Below are 20,535 nucleotides of genomic sequence, written 5' to 3'. Positions count from 1 at the left end.
AAAATCATATTGAACCCCTGCACCTCCTCCCCAAAAATCTCACACAAACCCTAAGGTATTTCGGGTGTTACGACATGATTCTAGTGCTGAAAAGTCCGGACAGCTGGCTAGTTTCTCTTTCTCCTTCTTGTAGCCGCATTGAGGAACTGATTTTTGATGAAGAAGGCCAGGTTTCGTGGTTTATACTCAGTACAAGGTAAGGTTATGCTTCTCCTTCCATTATCTATGCGTTTGCGAGTTGTAACTCGATCGTAAAGAATAGACCTAGCGAGTTTCGAAAGAGTAGTATGTTGTTTGTTCTTGTGTCATGGTTGGCCGGTTGTGAACCTATTTTTAAGTTGAATTCATGGCTGGTTTATTGGATAAGAGGTATAATTATGTACTTTTGGTTGTGTTTCTCAATTTGAAAGAAAAGACAAGTCGAAACGTGTTTAAGTAAACTGAAAAATTAATGTTGAGTTGCTGAACCTGTGGGACTGTTTTGTGGGCTGTTTCGTGTTGCTATTGGGTTGTATCTTTTGCTACTGTTTCTATGGAGTTGAGAGGAGGAAGGGTGTGGAGAAACACCACATAATGGTAGGGTTGTTTGCTGGTCGTTCGTCGTAACATTTTCGGATTGTTTGACACTATTATTGTTGTCGTGTTGTGTATGAAGTGATAGGGGTATGTTGGGCTGTTTGGTGATTGTTTTGACTTGTGTGAAGTCATATATATATAGGGGAGGTGATGTCCGTTTTATCGTAAAATAGGTTGTGGTCGATACATAATAGTTACGACGCTTAAACGATAACGACAGTGTCATTTCTCTTATTGTAGACTAAAGAGTCGTGACATTTGCATAGCTTGAGGTTGGGCAGTACATATACAAGGTATGTGAGGCTATCCCTTTCCTTCTTATGCATGAATTCGATTGTACATAATGTTATGAACGAGCTTCCAAAGGTACTCTACTCTTAGAAGCTAGCAGTACTTACATTGTTTCCCTTCTTATGGAACAATTGATGTTGAGGTTGCTTCTCTTATTCTTATGTTATCAATGTTGTTGGTACTTCCTAATTCTTATAAGATTCTTTATGAAGAGTTAATCCTAATAACGTGTACGGAGAATATCGACCTTACGTCACTCCGAAAAGTTCAGAATATGATTCCAATGAGTCCTACATGCATTATCTATATATATATATATATATATATATATATATTTTACTCTACCGAGCCGCGCTATAGTCGGTCGGGGACGGCACCTATTGTGCAACCACTGATCAGTTAGGTTTACCGAGCTCCACATGGCCGGGTACGATTCTACCGAGCCTTATGATGGCCGGGTACGTTTTTATCGAGTCCTCTTTGAGGCCGGGCACGATATGATGATGATGATGCCCACAGAGGCAAATGTTTTTAAAATTTTATGTATATATATATATGTATTATGCATTTCATATCAGTAGCCCCCAGAGGCACTCAGATGTTACAGGTTGTATCTCCTCTATCTCTCTTTACATTATTGTTCTTGTTTATGCTTTCCTGCCTTACATACTCAGTACTTAATTCGTATTGACGTCCCTTTTGCCTGGGGACGCTGCTTTCATGCGCGCAGGTCCCGATTGATAGGTTGACAGTCCTCCAAGTAGGCTATCAGCTCAGCGGAAATGTTGGTGCACTCCACTTGCTCCGGAGTTGCCTATTTGGTCAGTATGCTTTGGATAGGTATTGATTGGTATGGCGGAGCCCTGTCCCGACCTTTATGATTTTATGTACTCTTAGAGGCTTGTAGACAGATGTCAGGTGTATGGATACTTATATGGCCTTGTCGGCCTATGTTTTGAGTTTACAAATGGTCATGTCGGCCTTATAGGCCCGTATGTCACATGTATAAGTTTGTATATCATGTTGGGTCATCATATGTTGAGTATTGATGGGTTTTCTGGCTCATTTACCCATGATAGTATGATAAGAAAGATACGCTACGTTGGTACTCGATTGAGTAAGGCACCGGGTGCCTGTCGCGGCCCTTCGGTTTGTGTCGTGACACCCAATTTCCAGCCCAATTGTATAATTAAAACCCGACCCACGCCTTTTAACCCATGCCCAAACCCGAAACCCTAACTGCCCTCTCTAATCTCGACCGTTGATCTCCCAGATCAACAATCCACCTTGTTCCTTACCTTTATTAACCCAACGAACCCCCAAAACCCTACCCCACTTTTCAGTTGAGCCGCATTTGAATCCCTTCCCTTCTAATTCTCTCTGAGACCTAAACCTATCCCTAGCCGCCGCCACCTAAATCCTACATAATCCCTTCGATCCTCACTCGATTCATGGGTTCCTAGGGTTGTTTGAGACATATACTTGTCTCCTACGTCTCCTGGTTGCTCGTTTTTGTGATTTCATGGAAGGATCTCGAAAAGATCTAGTCTAGACCTTGTTCAAAACTCTCCAAGAGTCTATCCATGGTCTTTCATGCCATTTTTTGGCCATCTATGGTTGTTCGAGTAGGATCCATGACTTTTCCGGCCAAAACCAGTAACGTTTTAAAGTTTTCTCATCTTCTCAAGGTTTTCTAAAATCCTAGCTCTTGATTTTTCACTTTTCTTTAGATCTATCTTAGATCTAGGTGTATCCATGAGTTTTTTAACCGATTTTTCTTCATATTTACTATTTTTTGAAACCCTAAAGTCACTGTTGATGATTCAAGTATTATCAAGCTTTTTCCTATAAAATCTCCTATTTTTTTAACTGACTATTTCGATATTAGTCATTCTTTTCTAAAACTAGGGTTTCTCGGAGTTCTTTTACGCATGCTCTAACTGATTTCGTTAAACCCTTTCCCTTGTTTGTTTTGATCGATTTTGTGCTCTTACTTCTTTAACTTGACTCTGTTAAAAGCCCTTTCTTTTAAGATTCTCTTTAGTTTATTTTTGTAATCTTTCTTACTTTGCCTCTCTGAGTGTTAGCATGCTTTCTTTACTCCGTGTCTGTATGTTAGCTTGCTTACTTGAGTCCTGAGATTACCCTGCTTCGAATATGTTTACCTGAATCCTTAGCCTGCTTATGTCGCTTTTGCATGACTGTGTTCACTTTATTTATTCATCTTTTGCTTCTTTCTGTGACTATGTTTCAAATATGTTTTCTTGCTACATCTGTGGACTTCCTCTATTTATATAGTGAAAGTATAGAGTCATGACTCCCTTTTGATCAAGTCCGGTTTCCTTAATCTATGGTGTTTGGAAATTTTCTTTCAAAAAACCCTTAAAAAAAACTTTGCCCGTTTGTTAAGCTGATTGATTTCCTTACCCTATTTTGCTATGATACTTATTTTTCTACTAAGTTGTGTCCTTAATCAGGGCTTTATGAATTTGGTCCTACTCTATGCTACTGAATCTCGACCCCTACCTTTCCACTTGATTTGATTAGTTTCTTACCTTAATTAATTCTCCTTGCCTTGTCTGCATTGCTACTGATTGTCTCCTTAGTTTGAAAACCTTCTGAACCTAGCCTTAATTACCTGTTCTATACTGGTACTATTTTTTGAAATCTTTCCTTACTTGTTATACTCCAGCCATGTATGATTTCTTTCCTTACTTGTCACCTGCCCTTTTACCATTCACACTGACTCCCTTAATCAAAGGGAGATTCGAACCAATTTTTTATGCTGAGTTCCATAATTACTGAAGAATTGATTCTTTCCTTATTTGAACTAGTTTTTAAACCACTATATAAATGACTCTCTTCTACAGTCTTAGACACGAACAATAAGTTCAAAACACACACATACACACTCAAAACTCTCTCTTCTTTTTTTACTACTTGTGCTATCGCTTGTCTAGCCGGAAGAAAGCCAAGGCTAGATTGTGGAACTCTACTTGCTTTACTTTTTCTGTACTTTGCTTCCTTAACTGGTATGTTCCTAGTTCAATTCTGAAACTCAACTCTATGTGCTCCATTGTTTGACAATCCCTATCTCTTTCTGCACTGACTTAATGACTCATGTTGTTTAATTGCACTTCTTGTCTACTGCTTTACTCAACATGCTTAAGTTATGCCCTCTCTTGTTCAAATGTAATCAGCTGGTCTACTTGAGTGCCTGTTTATGTCCCTCAACTAGTATGTCTCCTAATGTACTTGGTTAACACTAAGTCATGACTAATTATGTGTAATCGATCCCTGCATGACTACTCCCATACCTTGTCCCTATGTCTTGTTACTATTCTAATTTCAAGCATGATTCTCTTGTTAACTCTTTGAAGCAATTGTTTGTGTTCTGGAGACCAATCAGTCCCTACTTGTTCTTTGTACTTGCTGGTCTATATGCACCTCCTCTCAGCCGTGTTTAGGTGTTTCTGATTTGGGCCCTGTATGTCCCCAACCCCTAATTCCCTGCTTGTAACTTCTGAAACTGTACTATTCTGTTAACTTGTTCTGTGTGTGTGCTGTCTTGTTCCAAGTTGTTGTTGCTCCTATCCCCTTCCCCTTTCAAAACTTTTTCCAACTCAACTCTTTTAAATCTATGTCAAGCACTCTCACATATACTCTTAGACCACTAGGTTCTGCCCCTTTTGTGTGAGTCTTGCCTTGGGACCCTGGAGCTCCCTCTGAACTTGAACACATAAAAGTTGGCCTTTCCACACTGCACTTACTCTATCTTGGCTATGAAATCTGGGTGTGAGCACTGCCCGGGATCCCTTGAGATCCTTAGGGAACTCTGACACACCCGGATATGAGAAAGACTATGGAACAAATCTTGGCACTTGAAGCAATTTATTACATAACTCAGGGAGGAAGTCCTGGTCAGGCCTCCTATAGTGTAACTTCTTATTTTTCATTGATACTTATGTAATTCATTTCAATGTTGGTTTATAATAACTTGTTGTAAACAAGTACTGGGTTCTGCTAGTGAAAAGGGATGGGGTAAATATGCATGCTATAGTTATTAAGGGTAGAAAACATGTTATTAGGTTTATGTTCCTAATTGCGCAATAGAAACCATGCTTAGGGTTCATACATGTATTAGAAATCATGCTCTTAAGATCCCATGTTTATTGTTTCCGCATGTGCACCCTCACAACATCATGTGTTGAAATCTACTAATGATTAGCACTTTACTATTATGTTATGCGCTGCCATGTACATCTAGAAATCCTGCTTTAGGATAAAGGGTTATTAAAACAAAGATTGCTACTCTTGCACACTTGACAACATGCTCTATAATGTTATAACCATTTCTGCATTTAGAAATCCTGCTTTAGGAAATTCTGCAATCCTTTTCTGCATATAGAAATCCTGCTTTAGGAAATGCTGCATACAAACCATCATGAGATTTATACATGCATCTTAGAAACCATGTTTTAGGATCTCATTCGTACTTGCATTCACACTTAGTGTAAACTGTTGATTATAAAAGAGGTAAAAAAAATAGCTTCACATTAGATTATCCGGTTTAAGATAAACCGCTAGCAATCGTTGCATTTTATAACACCTAGAATAGCATGCTCTTAGGCAAAAACGACTTCGGAACTTCTAAATGGTTCTGGTAGATACTTAGGCAAGCCTTAGGTATCCAATCTCTTATAAAACTGGAAACTGCCTCTTTGTGTGTATTGCTTAACGATTAACAGGCCCAAAATCAGTAGGCAAACCAGATTCGGACTTCTTTTCTGAGTCATGTGATAAATTGATTCACTGTTATCACTTTTAAAACCTTGTTAGGATCTGAATGTGGACCTAATTGTGTATGAGTCATGCTGTCTATGTGCATTACCTGTGGAGGAGTATTTGAGCCTTTCGTTTGTCTTCCATGCTCCCCTTAATTGAAGTCCTACTTGTTATTGTATGTCGCCTTAGTATTTTGCCTTTAAACCTGAGGGTCTTCCTAGAACCTCCTTCTTGTAGGATAGGAGTCCTAAATTCCGCTTGGACTGATAGGAAGGGACGGGTAACAGCATGCAATAAGGGTCGAGACCAACCCTCGCTTTACTTACCTTCATGGGGCGGGAAAGGGTAGATATGGATATGATGACCGATGCATCAATACCACGCGTAGACCCTCTTTGAGGAGTGTCATACCGGGTATTGCATTGATGTGATCCATATTATAAACAAACCTAGGACACCCCTCTTTCATTCATGAGTATGCTTATATTGTGATTCTTTTCAAAATCTCGCTTTTCACTAATTATTTTTCAAACACTTGTGTATCTAAATCCCCTACTATTTGAGCCATACTTGTTTATTTACTAATTGTACAAATTCACAAAAACTGTCTGGCCGGAAACCACACTAGTGGATCCTGAGGGGTGCCTAACACCTTCCCCTTAGGATAATTTCAAGCCCTTACCCCATGTATGGTTACCAAACGTAGTTATAGATGAACCTTATAGGTGCCCTAACGCACCTTAAATCGTTAGGTGGCGACTCTTCAAAAATGCAAACCCCTTTCCCAAAAGGAAAGAGTTGTCCCATACCAAAATGTCATAAACCCGATTCCCTCCGCGAGGAAAGGAAAAAGGGGGCGCGACACATACGGCACTGCCCGGGATGTTGCTTACCACATTGAGCACATCGTGCCAAGGGCGGCCTCATCTGATTTGACTCACCCTTATACTGAGGACCTAAGGACCTGAAATTCTGACCAGACCCTGAATATGTGGAACGATCAAATCTCTTACCGCCAAACTGAGGGGGTGCGCTAGCTGATGGCTGGGCTGGATACCTCTGGTATTGTTGCCTCTGACCACCTCGAAACTCACCAGAAGGACCCGAAGACCTTGCTCTCTTATTTTGGGCCCTATCATGCTCACGATCGGCCCTCTGTTTCTGTTTACGCTCCTCTACACCCTGAGCGTATGCCTGAATACGAGAAATATCCATGTCTGGCTGAAGTGAGACCAACATACAATCGTTAAGCAAGTGAGGCTCTAATCCCATCACGAACAGGTGAACCCCGATCCTCCATCTTAGATACAATAATGGGAGCATGCCTAGCCAACGAATCAAACTGAAGGTTGTACTCTCGAACACTCATGTTACCCTGCCGAAGGGTCAAGAACCTATCAACTCTGGCCCGTCTAAGCTCTGGTGGCAGATAATGACGAAGAAAAGCTTGTGTAAACTCCTACCATACCGCTAGAGGGGCATCCTCACCTCTGGACAATTCCCAAGACTCATACCAATTAACTGCAACATCTCGGAGTCTATAGGAAACTAGCTCAACTGACTCAGTCGCAGTGGCCTTCATTACCTGTAACGTCCTCTGCACCCTATCAATAAATACCTAAGGGTCCTCGTTTGGATCTGCTCTAGTGAATACCAGAGGGTCTAAATTAACAAAGTCACGAACCCTCGCACTCACGGACCTATCTGCATGACCAATACCTACTTCCTGACGCCGAGCCTGTGCGGCTACTAATCGGGTCAATAACTGAATAGCATCTCTCATCTCCTGACCCGGTGCATCTAGCTGAGGAGCTGGACGTACAGGGGCGGGCACTGGAGCTGGTGCCCCTCGGAGCTCTTCCGGAAAGGGCGGGGTATGTGAAGTCTGAGATGGAACCTCACCATGAGACTCTCTCCTAGCCCTGGTAACTCGTGGTGCTCGACTAGTAGTCTCACCAGCCACGAACTTTCCCTTCTGGGCGGCCTTACTCTTTGGAGGCATCGCTGAAAATATAACAAATCGTTAGGAACATGAATTCTTGTATCGCACGATCTGTGATAGAAAGAGAGGATAACATCCTATATGTCCTGTAGCCTCTTGTCTATAAGTGTGGTGCACAACACACCCATAAACAAGACTCTACTAGACACGGTCTGTAGACAACCCTAGGACAGAACTGCTCTGATACCACTTTTGTCATGACCCAAACCGATGGGCCGCGACGGGTGCCTGAGTCCTACCTGTCAAACACCCCTAAGCATGCATCTAAGATATGAACCTGAATAACATTTGTTGCATTACGAAAATAACATATATGAAGGAAACCTGCCATCAAGGCATATGTACGTATACATGCAAAATACAGTGGGCAAGCCGGCAAGGCTGCTATAAACAACTATACATCCAAAACTTAAAGCCGACAAGGCCACATACAACCCAACTAGACATACTGTCTACAGACCTCTAATAGAAATATAATTGTACAAAGATGGGACTGAGCCACGTCATACCCATATATATATATATATATAGACATATCGTACCAAAATAAAAAGCAGCTCCGGATCAAGTGGAGCACGCCAACTCTCGCTGATCAAGGATCCTAAGAAGGGGGACCGTCAGCTTGCCTACATGCATCTGCGGGCACGAAAAATGTACTGAGTATGTAAGGCATGAAAATTAGTACGTAAAAGACATAGATGAAACATGGAATAAAGAAACACATCTTTAAATCTGAATAACTTTGTAAATTCTGAAACATTTATAATATCATGCACATGCGTATAAATGTCGTTCCATGCATAGGTATGGGTGTACATAATATCATCAAGCCACTGAGGGCATCCCATCATGTCGTCTCGGCCACTGTGGGCATCATCATCAACTTATACCAGCTGATCAGGTGGCGGTGCGTATATAACGCCGTAACCTTTTCCCATATCCCATATACATATATTTACATATATACGCGTATATAACTCCATTTGGTCATGGGTAAATGCACATGTATAAATGGGTGAAATGCATGAAAAATACATAATAAATCTCAATATTCCTTCCAGATAAACTTTTTCAACTGCGTATTATTCTGAGACCCATGAACAGAAGATAGTAATAATTCACACGGGGAATCAAGAATGTAGACACCCCTAATATTTTTATGAACAGAGTAATTCATGGAAACTGTGCGTTTGCTCGTTTCTTCGGTATAATTTGGACCATGCCAAAAGAAAGAGGGGATGACCTTAACATACCTGTCCCTTGAAGTGAAGCTTCTGCTTCTGTGAAATATGTTGAAACGAACGAATGAAGCTTCTGCTTCTTTGAATTTGAACGAAATTTCTTGGAAAGAAAGCTTCTGACTTCTAACGTTTTCCTTTATGGAAGTTAGCTTCTAACCTTTCAAACTAAGAAAGGAAAAGTTTCTTTGCTGTTTGGAATCTCTAACGTTACTGCTCCTTTTCCCAAAATGAATTAGGACAACAACTCTTTTAGTTGTTTAATTCAGATACATTATAGATAGCCACCTAGGATAGTTAATTACTTAGTCACTTCATGTGGTAAGCTAGTGCTGTCACATGTCTTTGGAGTATAATTAATTATGTTTTATCCATTAATTAGTTAACTGGGTAATGTCATGTTACCCGATAATTAATCGATTACCCGCATAATTTAAAAATTACCACAAATTACTTAAAATTCTACTTATTTTTAATATACTTCATATATACTTTATATATTATACTACCGTGGTCATATGGTACCTTGCATGGTACTAGTTCATAATTATCGGGTATTATCTCTTGACCCGTATTTTATTCCAAATTGGCCACTTTTAACGAAACTTGTTTTCTTTAATTCGTGTACCCATTTATCCTTCATAACACTTATTTATCGCTTGTTATAAATAGCGTAAATACGTTAACGTCAAGATGTCTCATCCCCGAGTCTACCTCAATTAACTGAAGACGAAGCTTTTAACGTACGAAAACGCGAGATGTAACAAGGATAATATCGGAAAGTCGGCTTAGAAATTGCGATAATTCTTATCGAAGGAAAGGGAGCTCCATGACTTCCTGATCCGGTGAGTGGTTATGAGTTCTGCGTGTTTCTTTCATCATCGACTGTGTACGAAGGTTTTTAAACGAGGTTTTGTTTGATATGAGGTTTATTACCGGAATTGGGTTATTTTGAGCAACTACTGTGATCGAAAACTTTGCTCTTGGTAATGGAGTTGTGTGGTATATCTTGTGATTGTGTCTTGGGTTATGGTTGTGGCTTGATATAGCTTGTTCAGATTTATACAGTGTGTAGATGCGAGATTCAGATCTTATAAGAAATTTCAGATGTTGGAAATTGGGTTATGTGGTTTACGGGCTAAGGTTGAAGTAATGATCTTCAATTATGTTGTGTTGTTTGGCTTATATGGAATAGGGTGACTTGGGATCACCCCCGGGTATGTGCATGGTAATGTTACACGGCGGTTTGGCAGCTTTCGAATAACTCTGGGCACGTTCGAGGACGAACGCATGTTTAAGTGGGGGGAGGGATGTAATGACCCGACCGGTCTTTTCGAGTATTTACACTCCGCTCGTTGGTTTGAGTGCATGAGTAGCTCCGTATGATGTATTATGACTTATGTTAATCGTCGGTTTTGGTTTTTAGGTTATTCAAAATTAATTTGGAAGAATAATTTTCAACTAGGAAACTTTAAATTGGAAGAGTTGACCAAGTTTGACTTTTTAGTATATGACCTCGGATTCGAGTTTTGATGGTTCTGTTAGCTCCGTTGGGTGATTTTGGACTTAGGAGCGTGTCAAGATTATGATTTGGAGGTCCGTAGTTGAATTTGGTTTGAAATGGCGAAAGTTGGATTTTTGAAAAGTTTCACCGGGAGTGAATTTTATGATATCGGATTCGGATTGTGGTTTCGGGAATTGAAATAACTTTGTTATGTCATTTGGGACTTGTGTGCAAAATTTGGGTTCATTCCGGATTGGTTTGCTATGTTTCGGCACGAGTTATGGAAGTTGAAAAGTTCAAAGTTCATCAAGTTTGAATTGAGGTGTGATTCGTCGTTTCGATGTTCTTATGTGTGATTTGAAGCCTCGAGTAGGTCCGCGCTATGTTACGGGACTTGTTGGTATATTCGGACGGGGTCCCGAGTGGCTCGGATGTGTTTCAGGATGAGTTTTGAACAAGTTTGGGCATTTTGGCACTCTATGTTGTTCTGGAGCTTTTGAGAGTGCGGGGGCACGTTTTGGAGTGCGGATGTGCGCCTGCAAACTCCCAAAGTGCAGAGGAAGTTGAAAATGTGCGGACCGCAGTTGAAATTGTGCGGTCCGGAGAATTCTTCTCGCGGCCGCAGAAAGGGGATTCTGCAGCTTCGATGGTCTAAGTTCAGAAGCTTTTATCTTTTGATCTAAAAGGAATTTGGAGATAATCCAAAAGCAAAAGTTGTAGCCCTTTGAGTCTAGTTTCCTGAAAGGTAAACTAATCTTAATTTGGACATTTGTACCAAAAGTTATGGGCATTTTACTGAAATATAGTAGTGCAGTCACTATGGAAGTACGACCGCACAATTTAGACTTGCGGCCGCGGGACCTGGGATGTGCGGTCTGCACAATGGGAGTTCAGATTCTGTACTATATAAACGACCGTTAGAGTATTATTTCACATTTGGACTTTGGGAGCTCGGATTGTGGCGATTTTTCGTGGGGTTTTCAAGAAATTCATCGGGGTAAGTGATTCTAACTCGGATTTGGTTAATATACACGATATATCATTGTTTTCATCATTTAATTAGTATTTTGAGATGGAAATTTGGGGGTTTTTATCTAAAGTTTCATAATATGAATTTTTGAGTTTTGAACATCGATTCGGAGTCAGATTTGAGCGGAACTAGTATGGTTGGACTCGTAATTGAATGAGTAGTCAGATTTTGTGAGTTTTGTCGGGTTCCGAGGCATGGGCCCGGGTTGTACTTTTTGGTCAATTTTTGGGCTTTTGATTAAGAATTCAACCTTTATCATTTAGAATTATTTCTCTGGGCTTATTTGATATATTCGAGTTGCTCTTAGCTAGTTTCAAGCCGTTCGGAGGTTGGTACACGTGAGATGGCATTTTTGAAGCATCGCTGGTCCTGCTAGGTATTGGATTTGGTTTGTTCAAGGTAAGTAACACTTCTAAACTTGGTGCTGAGGGTATGAAACCCCGAATTATGTGTTATGTGTTTGGTGTTGAGGTGACGCACATGCTAGGTGACAGGCGTGTTGGCGTGCACCGTGTAAGTTGTGATTCCATTATTCCTTTGGTACTTTGTAGCTACCTTTTCTTATCTGTAACCATGAAATTTCTACGTACTTGAGCTATTGAGCTATGATCCATATTGGAAACTATGTCTAGGCTACATGCTTAACCTGTTGGGACCCACTAAGGTCATTTCTGCTGTTGAGTTATTTGCTTTCATTGCTTTACATACTCAGTCATATGCATTCATATGAATAGCATATCTCAGTCTCTGTTACCATTTATTGACACATCATATCATCATTTTGGGCTAGTTTCATGGCATTGTGAGCCCGAGAGGCTGTAGAGATTGATGACTGAGTAAGGACGAGGGCCTGAGTGAGAGTGATATTATGGTATCGGGCTGCACGCCGCAGCATGTTATACTGATTACATTTTATGGGATCGGGTTGCACGCCGCAACGGGTTTTACTGATTTATGATAGCGCTTAGGCTGAAGGAGCCTCTCCGGAGTCTGCACACACCCCAGTGAGCGTAGTTGATTATATATATATATATATGGATCGAGTTGCATGCCGCAACGAGCCTTATGACTATATATATATGGATCGGGTTGCACGCCGCAAGCCTTATGGATATATATATATATGTGTGTGTGTGTGTGTGTGTGTGTGTGTGTGTGTGTGTGTGTGTGGGTGGGTGGGTGGGTGGGTGGATCGGGTTGCCCACCGCAACGGGCCTTATAGCTGTATGTAGATCGGGTTGCACGTTGCAGCAGGTAGTGTACAGTGCTAAGTGATTGAGTGTACTGAGTATTGAGCATGGTGAGAGAGAATGCGATACGGTGAGATTGAGTACTCTGGGAGTGTGAGTACATGAGTTTATCACTGAGATACATTGCATTTGACATGCGTACTTGAGGTACATGCTTAGAGATGCATTTCCTTCACCTACCCGGTTTTTGTGACATTCATAATTTTACCTGTATCTTGACAAGTAGGCATAGAGATGTACTTTCTTCACGCTATCTGAAAACAAAAAATCTTAATTATTGTTGAAAGGATTTTTGGAAAAAATACAGTTTTCAAGCTACTCATATTTTTGGCAATTTTGGTAAAAGATTTGGGTTTTCACTGAGATACTTGAAAAGCATGCCTATTTTCTGGAACTGTGAACGAGCTAAGCATCCTATTTCTGAGATACTTCTTTTATTACTTGCATTATATTATTATTAACTCTTGTTGGCTATTGGAGTCGGACCCGACCTTTGTTCCAGCTCGTCACTACTTTCAACCTAAGGTTAGGTTTATTACTTATTGAGTACATGGAGTCGGTTGTACTCATACTGCACTTTTGCACCTTGCGTGCAAATTTTGGATGTTGATGTTGCTGTGTTCGACGAGAACTGGATTTGAAGACGTACCTGCGTTCCGGTTGTAGCTGCATCTTGTTCATGGTAGCCTTAGAATCATAAAGATCTATTTATGTATATTTCTAGCAGATGATGTATTTATTTCATACCAGTTTTGTAGTTCTAATCTTCGCAACTCATGATTTGTACTACCAGTCCTTGAAAAACGTATAAGATTAAGATATTTTATTTAACTTAATTGTCTTATTGAATTTCATTGGAATTGGATAGAGGTTAATTGGCTTACCTAGCGGGTTGGGTTTGGTGACATCACGACTAGTTGAATTTTTGGTCGTGACACATTGAGTACACCAATGGTTGTTCGATCACTTGAAGTGAATAAGGATCTGTTCCGACCTCCAGAAGAGGATGAGGAACTCCTTGGTCCCGAAATACCCTATTTTAGTGCAATTGGTGCACTTATGTATCTTGCTAATGTTACAAGTCCTGACATAACATTTTCTATTAACTTACTAGCAAGATATAGCTCTTCTCCTACACGAAGACATTGGAACGGGATTAAGCATATATTGTGATATTTAAAGGGAACTCATGATATGGGTTTATATTATGCTAACAAAGATAGTGCAGATCTTGTTGGTTATGCAGATGCAGGTTATTTATCTGATTCCCTTAAAGCTCGAACTCAAACCGGGTACGTGTTTATATGTGGAGGTGCTGCCATATCATGGCGCTTCACAAAGCAATCTATTATTGCTACTTCTTCAAATCATGTTGAGATGATAGCTATTCATGAAGTAAGTAGAGAATGTGTATGGTTGAGATCAATAATTTATTTTATTCGAGAAAAATACGGTTTTGAATGTGAGAAAAGACCCACAATTTATACGAAGACAATGTTGCATGCATAGCCCAATTGAAGGGAGGATTTATAAAAGAAGATAGAACGAAGCACATTTTACCAAATTTATTCTACACATATGATCTTTAGAAAAATGGTGACATTGATGTGCAACAAATCCGTTCAAGTGATAATTCGGCAGATTTATTCACTAAATTTTTGCCAACTTCAACTTTTGAGAAGATACAAGATTGGAATACGGAGACTCAAATATTTGAAAAAAAATTTTCATCGGAAGGAGTAAAAAACGCGCTATACTCTTTTTCCCTTACTAAGGTTTTTTCCACAGGATTTTCCTTGTAAGGTTTTTAATGAGATAACTAGCTATGCGTATTACTAAATATGTGTACTCTTTTTCCTTTACTAGGATTTTTTCCCTCGGAGTTTTTTCTAGTACGGTTTTAATGAGGCACATTATCTTTTCATGAACATCCAAGGGGGAGTGTTATAAATATATTATATTATGGATGTTCATTTAGTACTTCATTGTAAATAAGCTTCATGAAGAAGCTTATCCATATGGGGCTCCGCCGTAAATATGTTTATCTATTTAGTACTCTATTGGAAATAAGCCTCCTGAAGAAGCGTATCAATTCGGTACTCCGTTATGGATAAATATTACCCCTGATAGAAGATTATCTATATCTGGTACAATAACAGCTTACAAGCAGCTTGCAGTAGCGACTTACAAGCAACTTACACAGCAGCTTGCCACAAAACCTTCCTTTCTTCTATATATAGAGGAATTTCAGTTCATTATGTACATTAGTTTGAAGTTAAATAATATATCAGTTCATTATAACATGAATATCATTCTACATCTGTTCAATTCAATGGAGTCAATATTGTACTACACCATATGAAATGCTTAAAGGAAAAGTAGGAGAAAATCATTCGAGAAACCGTTTCTTCTTGGACAAGCTATATATTTGGCCGGTCAGCTAAAAAAAATTACTCACTAGCCAATATTTTAAAAAAATACTGATTATATATAAAATATAGTTAATATTTTTTGTATAAAATACAAAAAAATACAAAAATATACATTTGCTGGTTGTACTATGTAGTTTGCTTAGCGGGCTATATCCATTGTTTACTTATATATAGATTATATATTGATTATCTATAATTATATACATATAATATATAAAAATTACGCACATATTATGTCTCCACCAAGTATTTTTAGTTTAAGCAAGCGACTATTTGGGTAATTCTTCTCCTCTTCGGGTCTCCTCATCTTCTTACTGCTGGCCCATATCCGTAATCCCATAATTAATCGGACCACATAGCCCACTAGTCCAATTACCGTATATATAAATACTATTTTCCCCCTACAGTTTAGCCAATGCCTCGTTACCCAAGTTAGGGTTCCATCAATCTCGTCCGTTCCATTTGCTCACCTTTTCGATTTTACTTATTTAAAAAACTACAGTTGTTTATTTATTGCTTTATTTTCTTAATTGTTGATAGTTGGTGCAATCTCATCCATGGCTGGTGGAGCAAATTTCCTTCATAGAGTTATTTCTTATGTCGCCAATGAATTAATCGTCAATGGCCTCGCCAACAGGTAATTAGTTTTATAAACTGTTTGATTGAGCTTTGAGTTATTTCTTTCCGTTTAATTTCAAAATTTTAGTTTTCTTATTCTTTTCAAGTCAAAATTGTTGAGCTTTATTGAAGAAGTGAGATTTAGTTATTGTTATTGCCGGGACCGGGGGGTGACAACATTGAGCGCTTTTGTAACTTAATTAAAATCTATCTCCTGCATATATTCTCTAGTAAAAGAATCATCTTTACTTTTTGTTGCACCTCAAATTTTGCTTGATCATTTGATTGAGCTTTGATATATTTCTTTCTGTTAAAATTCAAAATTGTAGTTTGAATTTTGCTAATAGTTGATTGGGATGGGAGCAACGGATACTTTTCAAGTCAAAAATGTTTTTTTTTCTTTTGATTGATTAATGCGCATATACTACAATGATTGATAAAGTCAAAACTGTTGTGTTGTACTGCTGTTGTCCGATTTTGTTAATCTTTTTTCTTTTTTGAAGTCTTATATCTCTCCAAGTTTGAATTTTTCTAGTCGATAAAGACAAATTTGTCATCCAAGTTAAGGAGGTAGTTTAGTAGTGAAGAAACCTCGTCGCTATGAATAAGATGCAACTAATCCACCTTGGTGAGACGTGTGTCGAATGCCAATATTAGGAACCTTAAGATGGCTCTGTCATTTATTTGTTGGTGATGCATAGTGCTGTCAAATGGGCGGGTTGGGGTGGATTGGGTCTGGGCGTGTTGTAAACAAGGTTGGACAACAATGGATTAAAACCCAAGCCGCCCATATTTAATACTGGTTGAGTGATGGATTATATAGGTCAACCCATGTTCTGTAAATGTCAGGTATGAAATGGGTTATCTTTCTGCTGCCCGCTATAGGATTTCGCTGATAGTATCTCCCAAAAATAAAAGAAATCCAAGTTTGTGTTTGTTAATTTCATTTGTGAGCTATGCTATTATAACTAGACATTAGTTTACATTTTATAGTGAATTCAAAGGTTCAAAACTATTTTTGAATGTGATTTAAGCATAAAAATAGTACTCAGTTCTCATCTATTTTGATATGGGATTTCAATTTTATGATCCAATCTGGACACCCTCTTCACAACTTTAGAATCGGTAAAAAGTTTAGTTGAATATTGAGAAGGAAGCATCTCCCAAAATGAAATAAAGTAGTACTTTGGAAAAAGAGAAGAAAGAAATCACCACAATTGACTAATCTGATTGCAAATTTGAAACCTCACTTTAGGTTAAAGGAACAAAACTAATCCTCTGGCTCTTAATCCTTCAATAGCTGAAGTTCAGAAATGCAAAGCACTGTTCCTATGAAAAGCACTATTTTATTTATTGTATTTTGTTGTTCTCTTCATTTTTATTCTCTGGTTTTGTCTATTTTTTGGTTTCTCAATCTTTTTCTTTTTCCATTGCATAAATGCTACAAAGGGAATGTGCTTTCCTTCTTTGAATATATAAAATGTGGAAACTCCTAATTTCTGAAACTAATCACATTCACCCATGTTTGGCTGTTCCTGAATCTATACTTCTTCAAAAGATAACTCATTCAGCATTGAATGTGAAACAAAGTCGGACACTTTCTCATGCTTATTATTGGACAGTCACAAAATATGATAGCTGATTGAACAAAAAAAAAGCTAGTCAAGCTCAATTTTAAGAAAAAACCATAACCAATAAAAGAAACAACAACCTTTCTTATGGAAAAGTCACCAATCATTGGTCATCTTCTCAAAAATCTGATGAATTGAGGCTTCTTGATCATCTTCTTATTTTAATTTTGTACGTTTGTAAGACTGTGAGATGATGTAAATCTTCTTATCATTATTCTATCTTAGTGCATGTTGAGAAAGAAATTTTTTACAAGTATTAGTTTCCATGATGTCATTTGCTTTGACCGGAACAAAGATGTCCTTTCATCAATTCCAGGGTGCTTTGTTGTGTGTTGTCGTATATGTGAATCTTGTGTCGCAGTGCATCCCAGTCCTTGTCTCTTGCTATGCAACTACAAGCAAAGTAAAAGGTGATTTTCATTTTGTGCAGTCTTAACTAAACAAAGAACAAGAAATCTATCAAATTATAGTTGCCTTACAATAAGTGATAGCTTATTGGACTAAGTCATCCTCGTCTGTTCTATCGCCTACTATTTCTTGCAGTCATCGTAGTTGTTTCGGAAATATTACGCAGTCTAGTTGTTAGTAATATATTCTGATGTCTAATCTTTTAGGAGATTAAGGAACTTTGCATCATGTGACTAGGTTGCTGGGTAAAAGGAGAACTATACGGTGTCTAATTTTTTTTTCTTCCAAAATTTATAGATGTATTTTCTTCTCAGAGAAAAGAATTGAAAGTCCTTTTAGTAATTTTGGTATTGCTTGAGATGTTATATTCCGAAGATGCCTATTAAAACGCGTTCTTCCTCTTTATCGCAGCCCTGCTTTTCAAAGATTTGCAGTGAGGTCATCAAGGAGAATGGAGGATCTATCTAAAATGGGTAACTATTATGTCCAGCATTTCCCTTGTCCTCGTGAAGCTTTCAGGCTGTTGTGACCATTTGTTTTGGTACTTGCAGCTCAGCAAAAGAGGCAAGAACTTGCTAGTAAGGTGGAGGATGTGTCCAAAAATTTTGAGGTATCAAATCTGAAGCTTTTGCAATCAAGTATAAATAACCTTGTACTAGTGATTAATTTATTTGTCGTAACTGCTCTGATTCGTTGTATTGAGCCGAGGGTCTTTCGGAAACAGCATCTCTACCTTCACTAGGTAGGGGTAAGGACTGCGTACATGCTATCCTCTCTAGACCCCACTCGTGGGAGTATACGGGTATGTTGTTGTTGTAGTTATTAATTTATTTCTTGATTTGAGTTTTGCAGTCTTTCAAGAACCAGTGATTTGGAAGCTCGGTGTACAGGGTACCTCCTATTTACTGTTTCTGACTTCCGTTTCTTCTAAAGCTTCAAGCATGTAGGAATTCAAAAGCTTATTTCTGTCTTTTCAACTATTTTTTGTTTGGCAAATTTGCTACTAATATAATACGTGGGAGTTAGGACTTGGAGAGGACATGAAGGACATTTTCAGAAATATGATGTTTATTCATTGTACAATGTACTTCGTTTTGTAGACTTTGGACTTGACAAAGACTCGGGCTACCTTTTGGACAAATTCCATTCGCTTTCTAGATTAAGGACTCAGTTGCCTCAGTTCTGTTCATTTTCCGTTCGTCTTTTATATTCCAGTTACATAAAGATTAGGGAAACTTACACAAATGTCCCAAATAAGTCTCAACTTACTAACCTCTAGCCATTAGTTATAGACTTACCAAAACTAGTCAAACACATAAAAATTAAAAAATCAAATAAATAACGTTCTTTCTCTCAAAGAATCACATGCAAAAATCACCTTTCATATCTTTAAGCGTGATTAGCAACATTAGATGCAAGAATCTAAGCAAAAATCTAAGCAAAAAAGGAACTTTTTCAATGGGTATAGTTGAAATTCATTGAAAACATATAGATAAGTCAATACACAAAATTTGAGGAAGATCGGATGTGATTTGGACTGGTTTTGTATCAAAATTCGTAACTAAATCGAGTTTAAAAGATTCTTCTGCGACACATGTATCAAACATGTGTGTCTCACACAGGTATACATGGATATACATGTGATACACAATTGATACAAATATGATACATAAATGATACACAGTGTGACACATATATAATTTTTCTTTCACGTTCAGTTTTTACTTCGAATTTTTAATTCAAATCACCTCAAAACTTCACCAAATCATCCAAAAAATGAGATTCAAGCTCCTCAAGATGTACCTAATCTATTCTAATAACATCCACTAAAAAAAAAAAACCAAAAATTTGACATTTTTTGCTACAAATAGCTAATTGAATTATAGTAATATTTGGCTAATATTAGTAATATTTTATGAATTGATCAATTGTTGTAATAAACTACTTATAAATGGATATAGGTGGTAATTTCCCTAAAGATTATTCTAATGAGAGATAATGAACAAAATTAATTACACAGCTAACGCCTATACAATCTTTTCAGTACTTCTCTGGGCGAGAATACCTTTGCCCGTAGCTGACACTATTTACATTCGGTAGTCGTAGAAGTGTATAAAATTTGTATATTTCTTGTATATAACATAACAAGTAGAAGCGTATATTTATATATAAAAAATAAATATTTTTTAGTTATTATTTTGAGATCGGCTATACAATACTAGTTTCCCTTCTTTTCTTGATCAATCTAATTTAGTTTTTGTTTATCTAATATTTTGTATTTGATCTAACACTTAAAATGAATTTATTATAACCAAACATTTTACATGAATTATCCATTCATTTTGATTTTAATCAAGTACATACTCGATCGCTAATATTTCAATGTTCTTGAAATATCCTAACTAAAAATGAATTGAGCTAGTTTTTAATGCCTAATTGAGATGTTACTTTTGTTTACTTAATTTATATCCCATGACTCAAACATACGTTGTTAAAGACTCTGTTGCGGTTAAAAAATTTCTCAGTCAATAAACCTTGAAACTAATTGTTGACAGCGAAAATGAGATGAAATCGATGGAAATTAAACTAGGTTTACTGTGGTCGAGAGAGAGGAGAAGCTTTCTTTCATCTGTAAAAATGGAAAAATGTACAAGTTGTTTGTATCAGACCTCTTGGGTCTACCTATATGGGACCCGGCCCAACTATGCGAGACTGAAGAAAAAGAAGTAAAAGATAATTACAACTTATGTGGGCCTGGCCCAATATAAAT

At 38.0% G+C, this 20,535-nt stretch overlaps 1 protein-coding gene across 2 annotated transcripts; it reads left to right on the top strand.

Moving 5' to 3' along the window:
- Positions 15,482–18,931, top strand: LOC109223396. Of its 2 annotated transcripts, XM_019387693.1 has the most exons (5): positions 15,482–15,559; positions 15,649–15,745; positions 18,177–18,238; positions 18,317–18,375; positions 18,618–18,931. In XM_019387693.1, exons 2-5 carry the CDS (start codon positions 15,666–15,668, stop codon positions 18,633–18,635), a joined length of 219 nt encoding a protein of 72 aa, XP_019243238.1. In that variant the 5' UTR covers positions 15,482–15,559; positions 15,649–15,665; the 3' UTR covers positions 18,636–18,931. The 2 variants fall into 2 exon arrangements, with proteins under 2 accessions (XP_019243238.1, XP_019243237.1); XM_019387692.1 differs by having other exon boundaries at positions 15,506–15,745.

Source organism: Nicotiana attenuata, chromosome 3 (genome assembly GCF_001879085.1).
Source record: "Nicotiana attenuata strain UT chromosome 3, NIATTr2, whole genome shotgun sequence".
Lineage (NCBI taxonomy): Eukaryota > Viridiplantae > Streptophyta > Magnoliopsida > Solanales > Solanaceae > Nicotiana > Nicotiana attenuata.
Note: the sequence above shows the minus strand (reverse complement) of the source record. Positions and strands in the feature narration are given on the sequence as shown.

Coding starts and splice junctions, on each gene's coding strand:
- LOC109223396 (XM_019387693.1), top strand. CDS start 15,666: ATGGCTGGTGGAGCAAATTTCCTTCATAGAGTTATTTCTTATGTCGCC. Junction 15,746..18,176: donor GTCAATGGCCTCGCCAACAG/GTAATTAGTTTT, acceptor TCTTTATCGCAG/CCCTGCTTTTCAAAGATTTG. Junction 18,239..18,316: donor GGAGGATCTATCTAAAATGG/GTAACTATTATG, acceptor TGGTACTTGCAG/CTCAGCAAAAGAGGCAAGAA.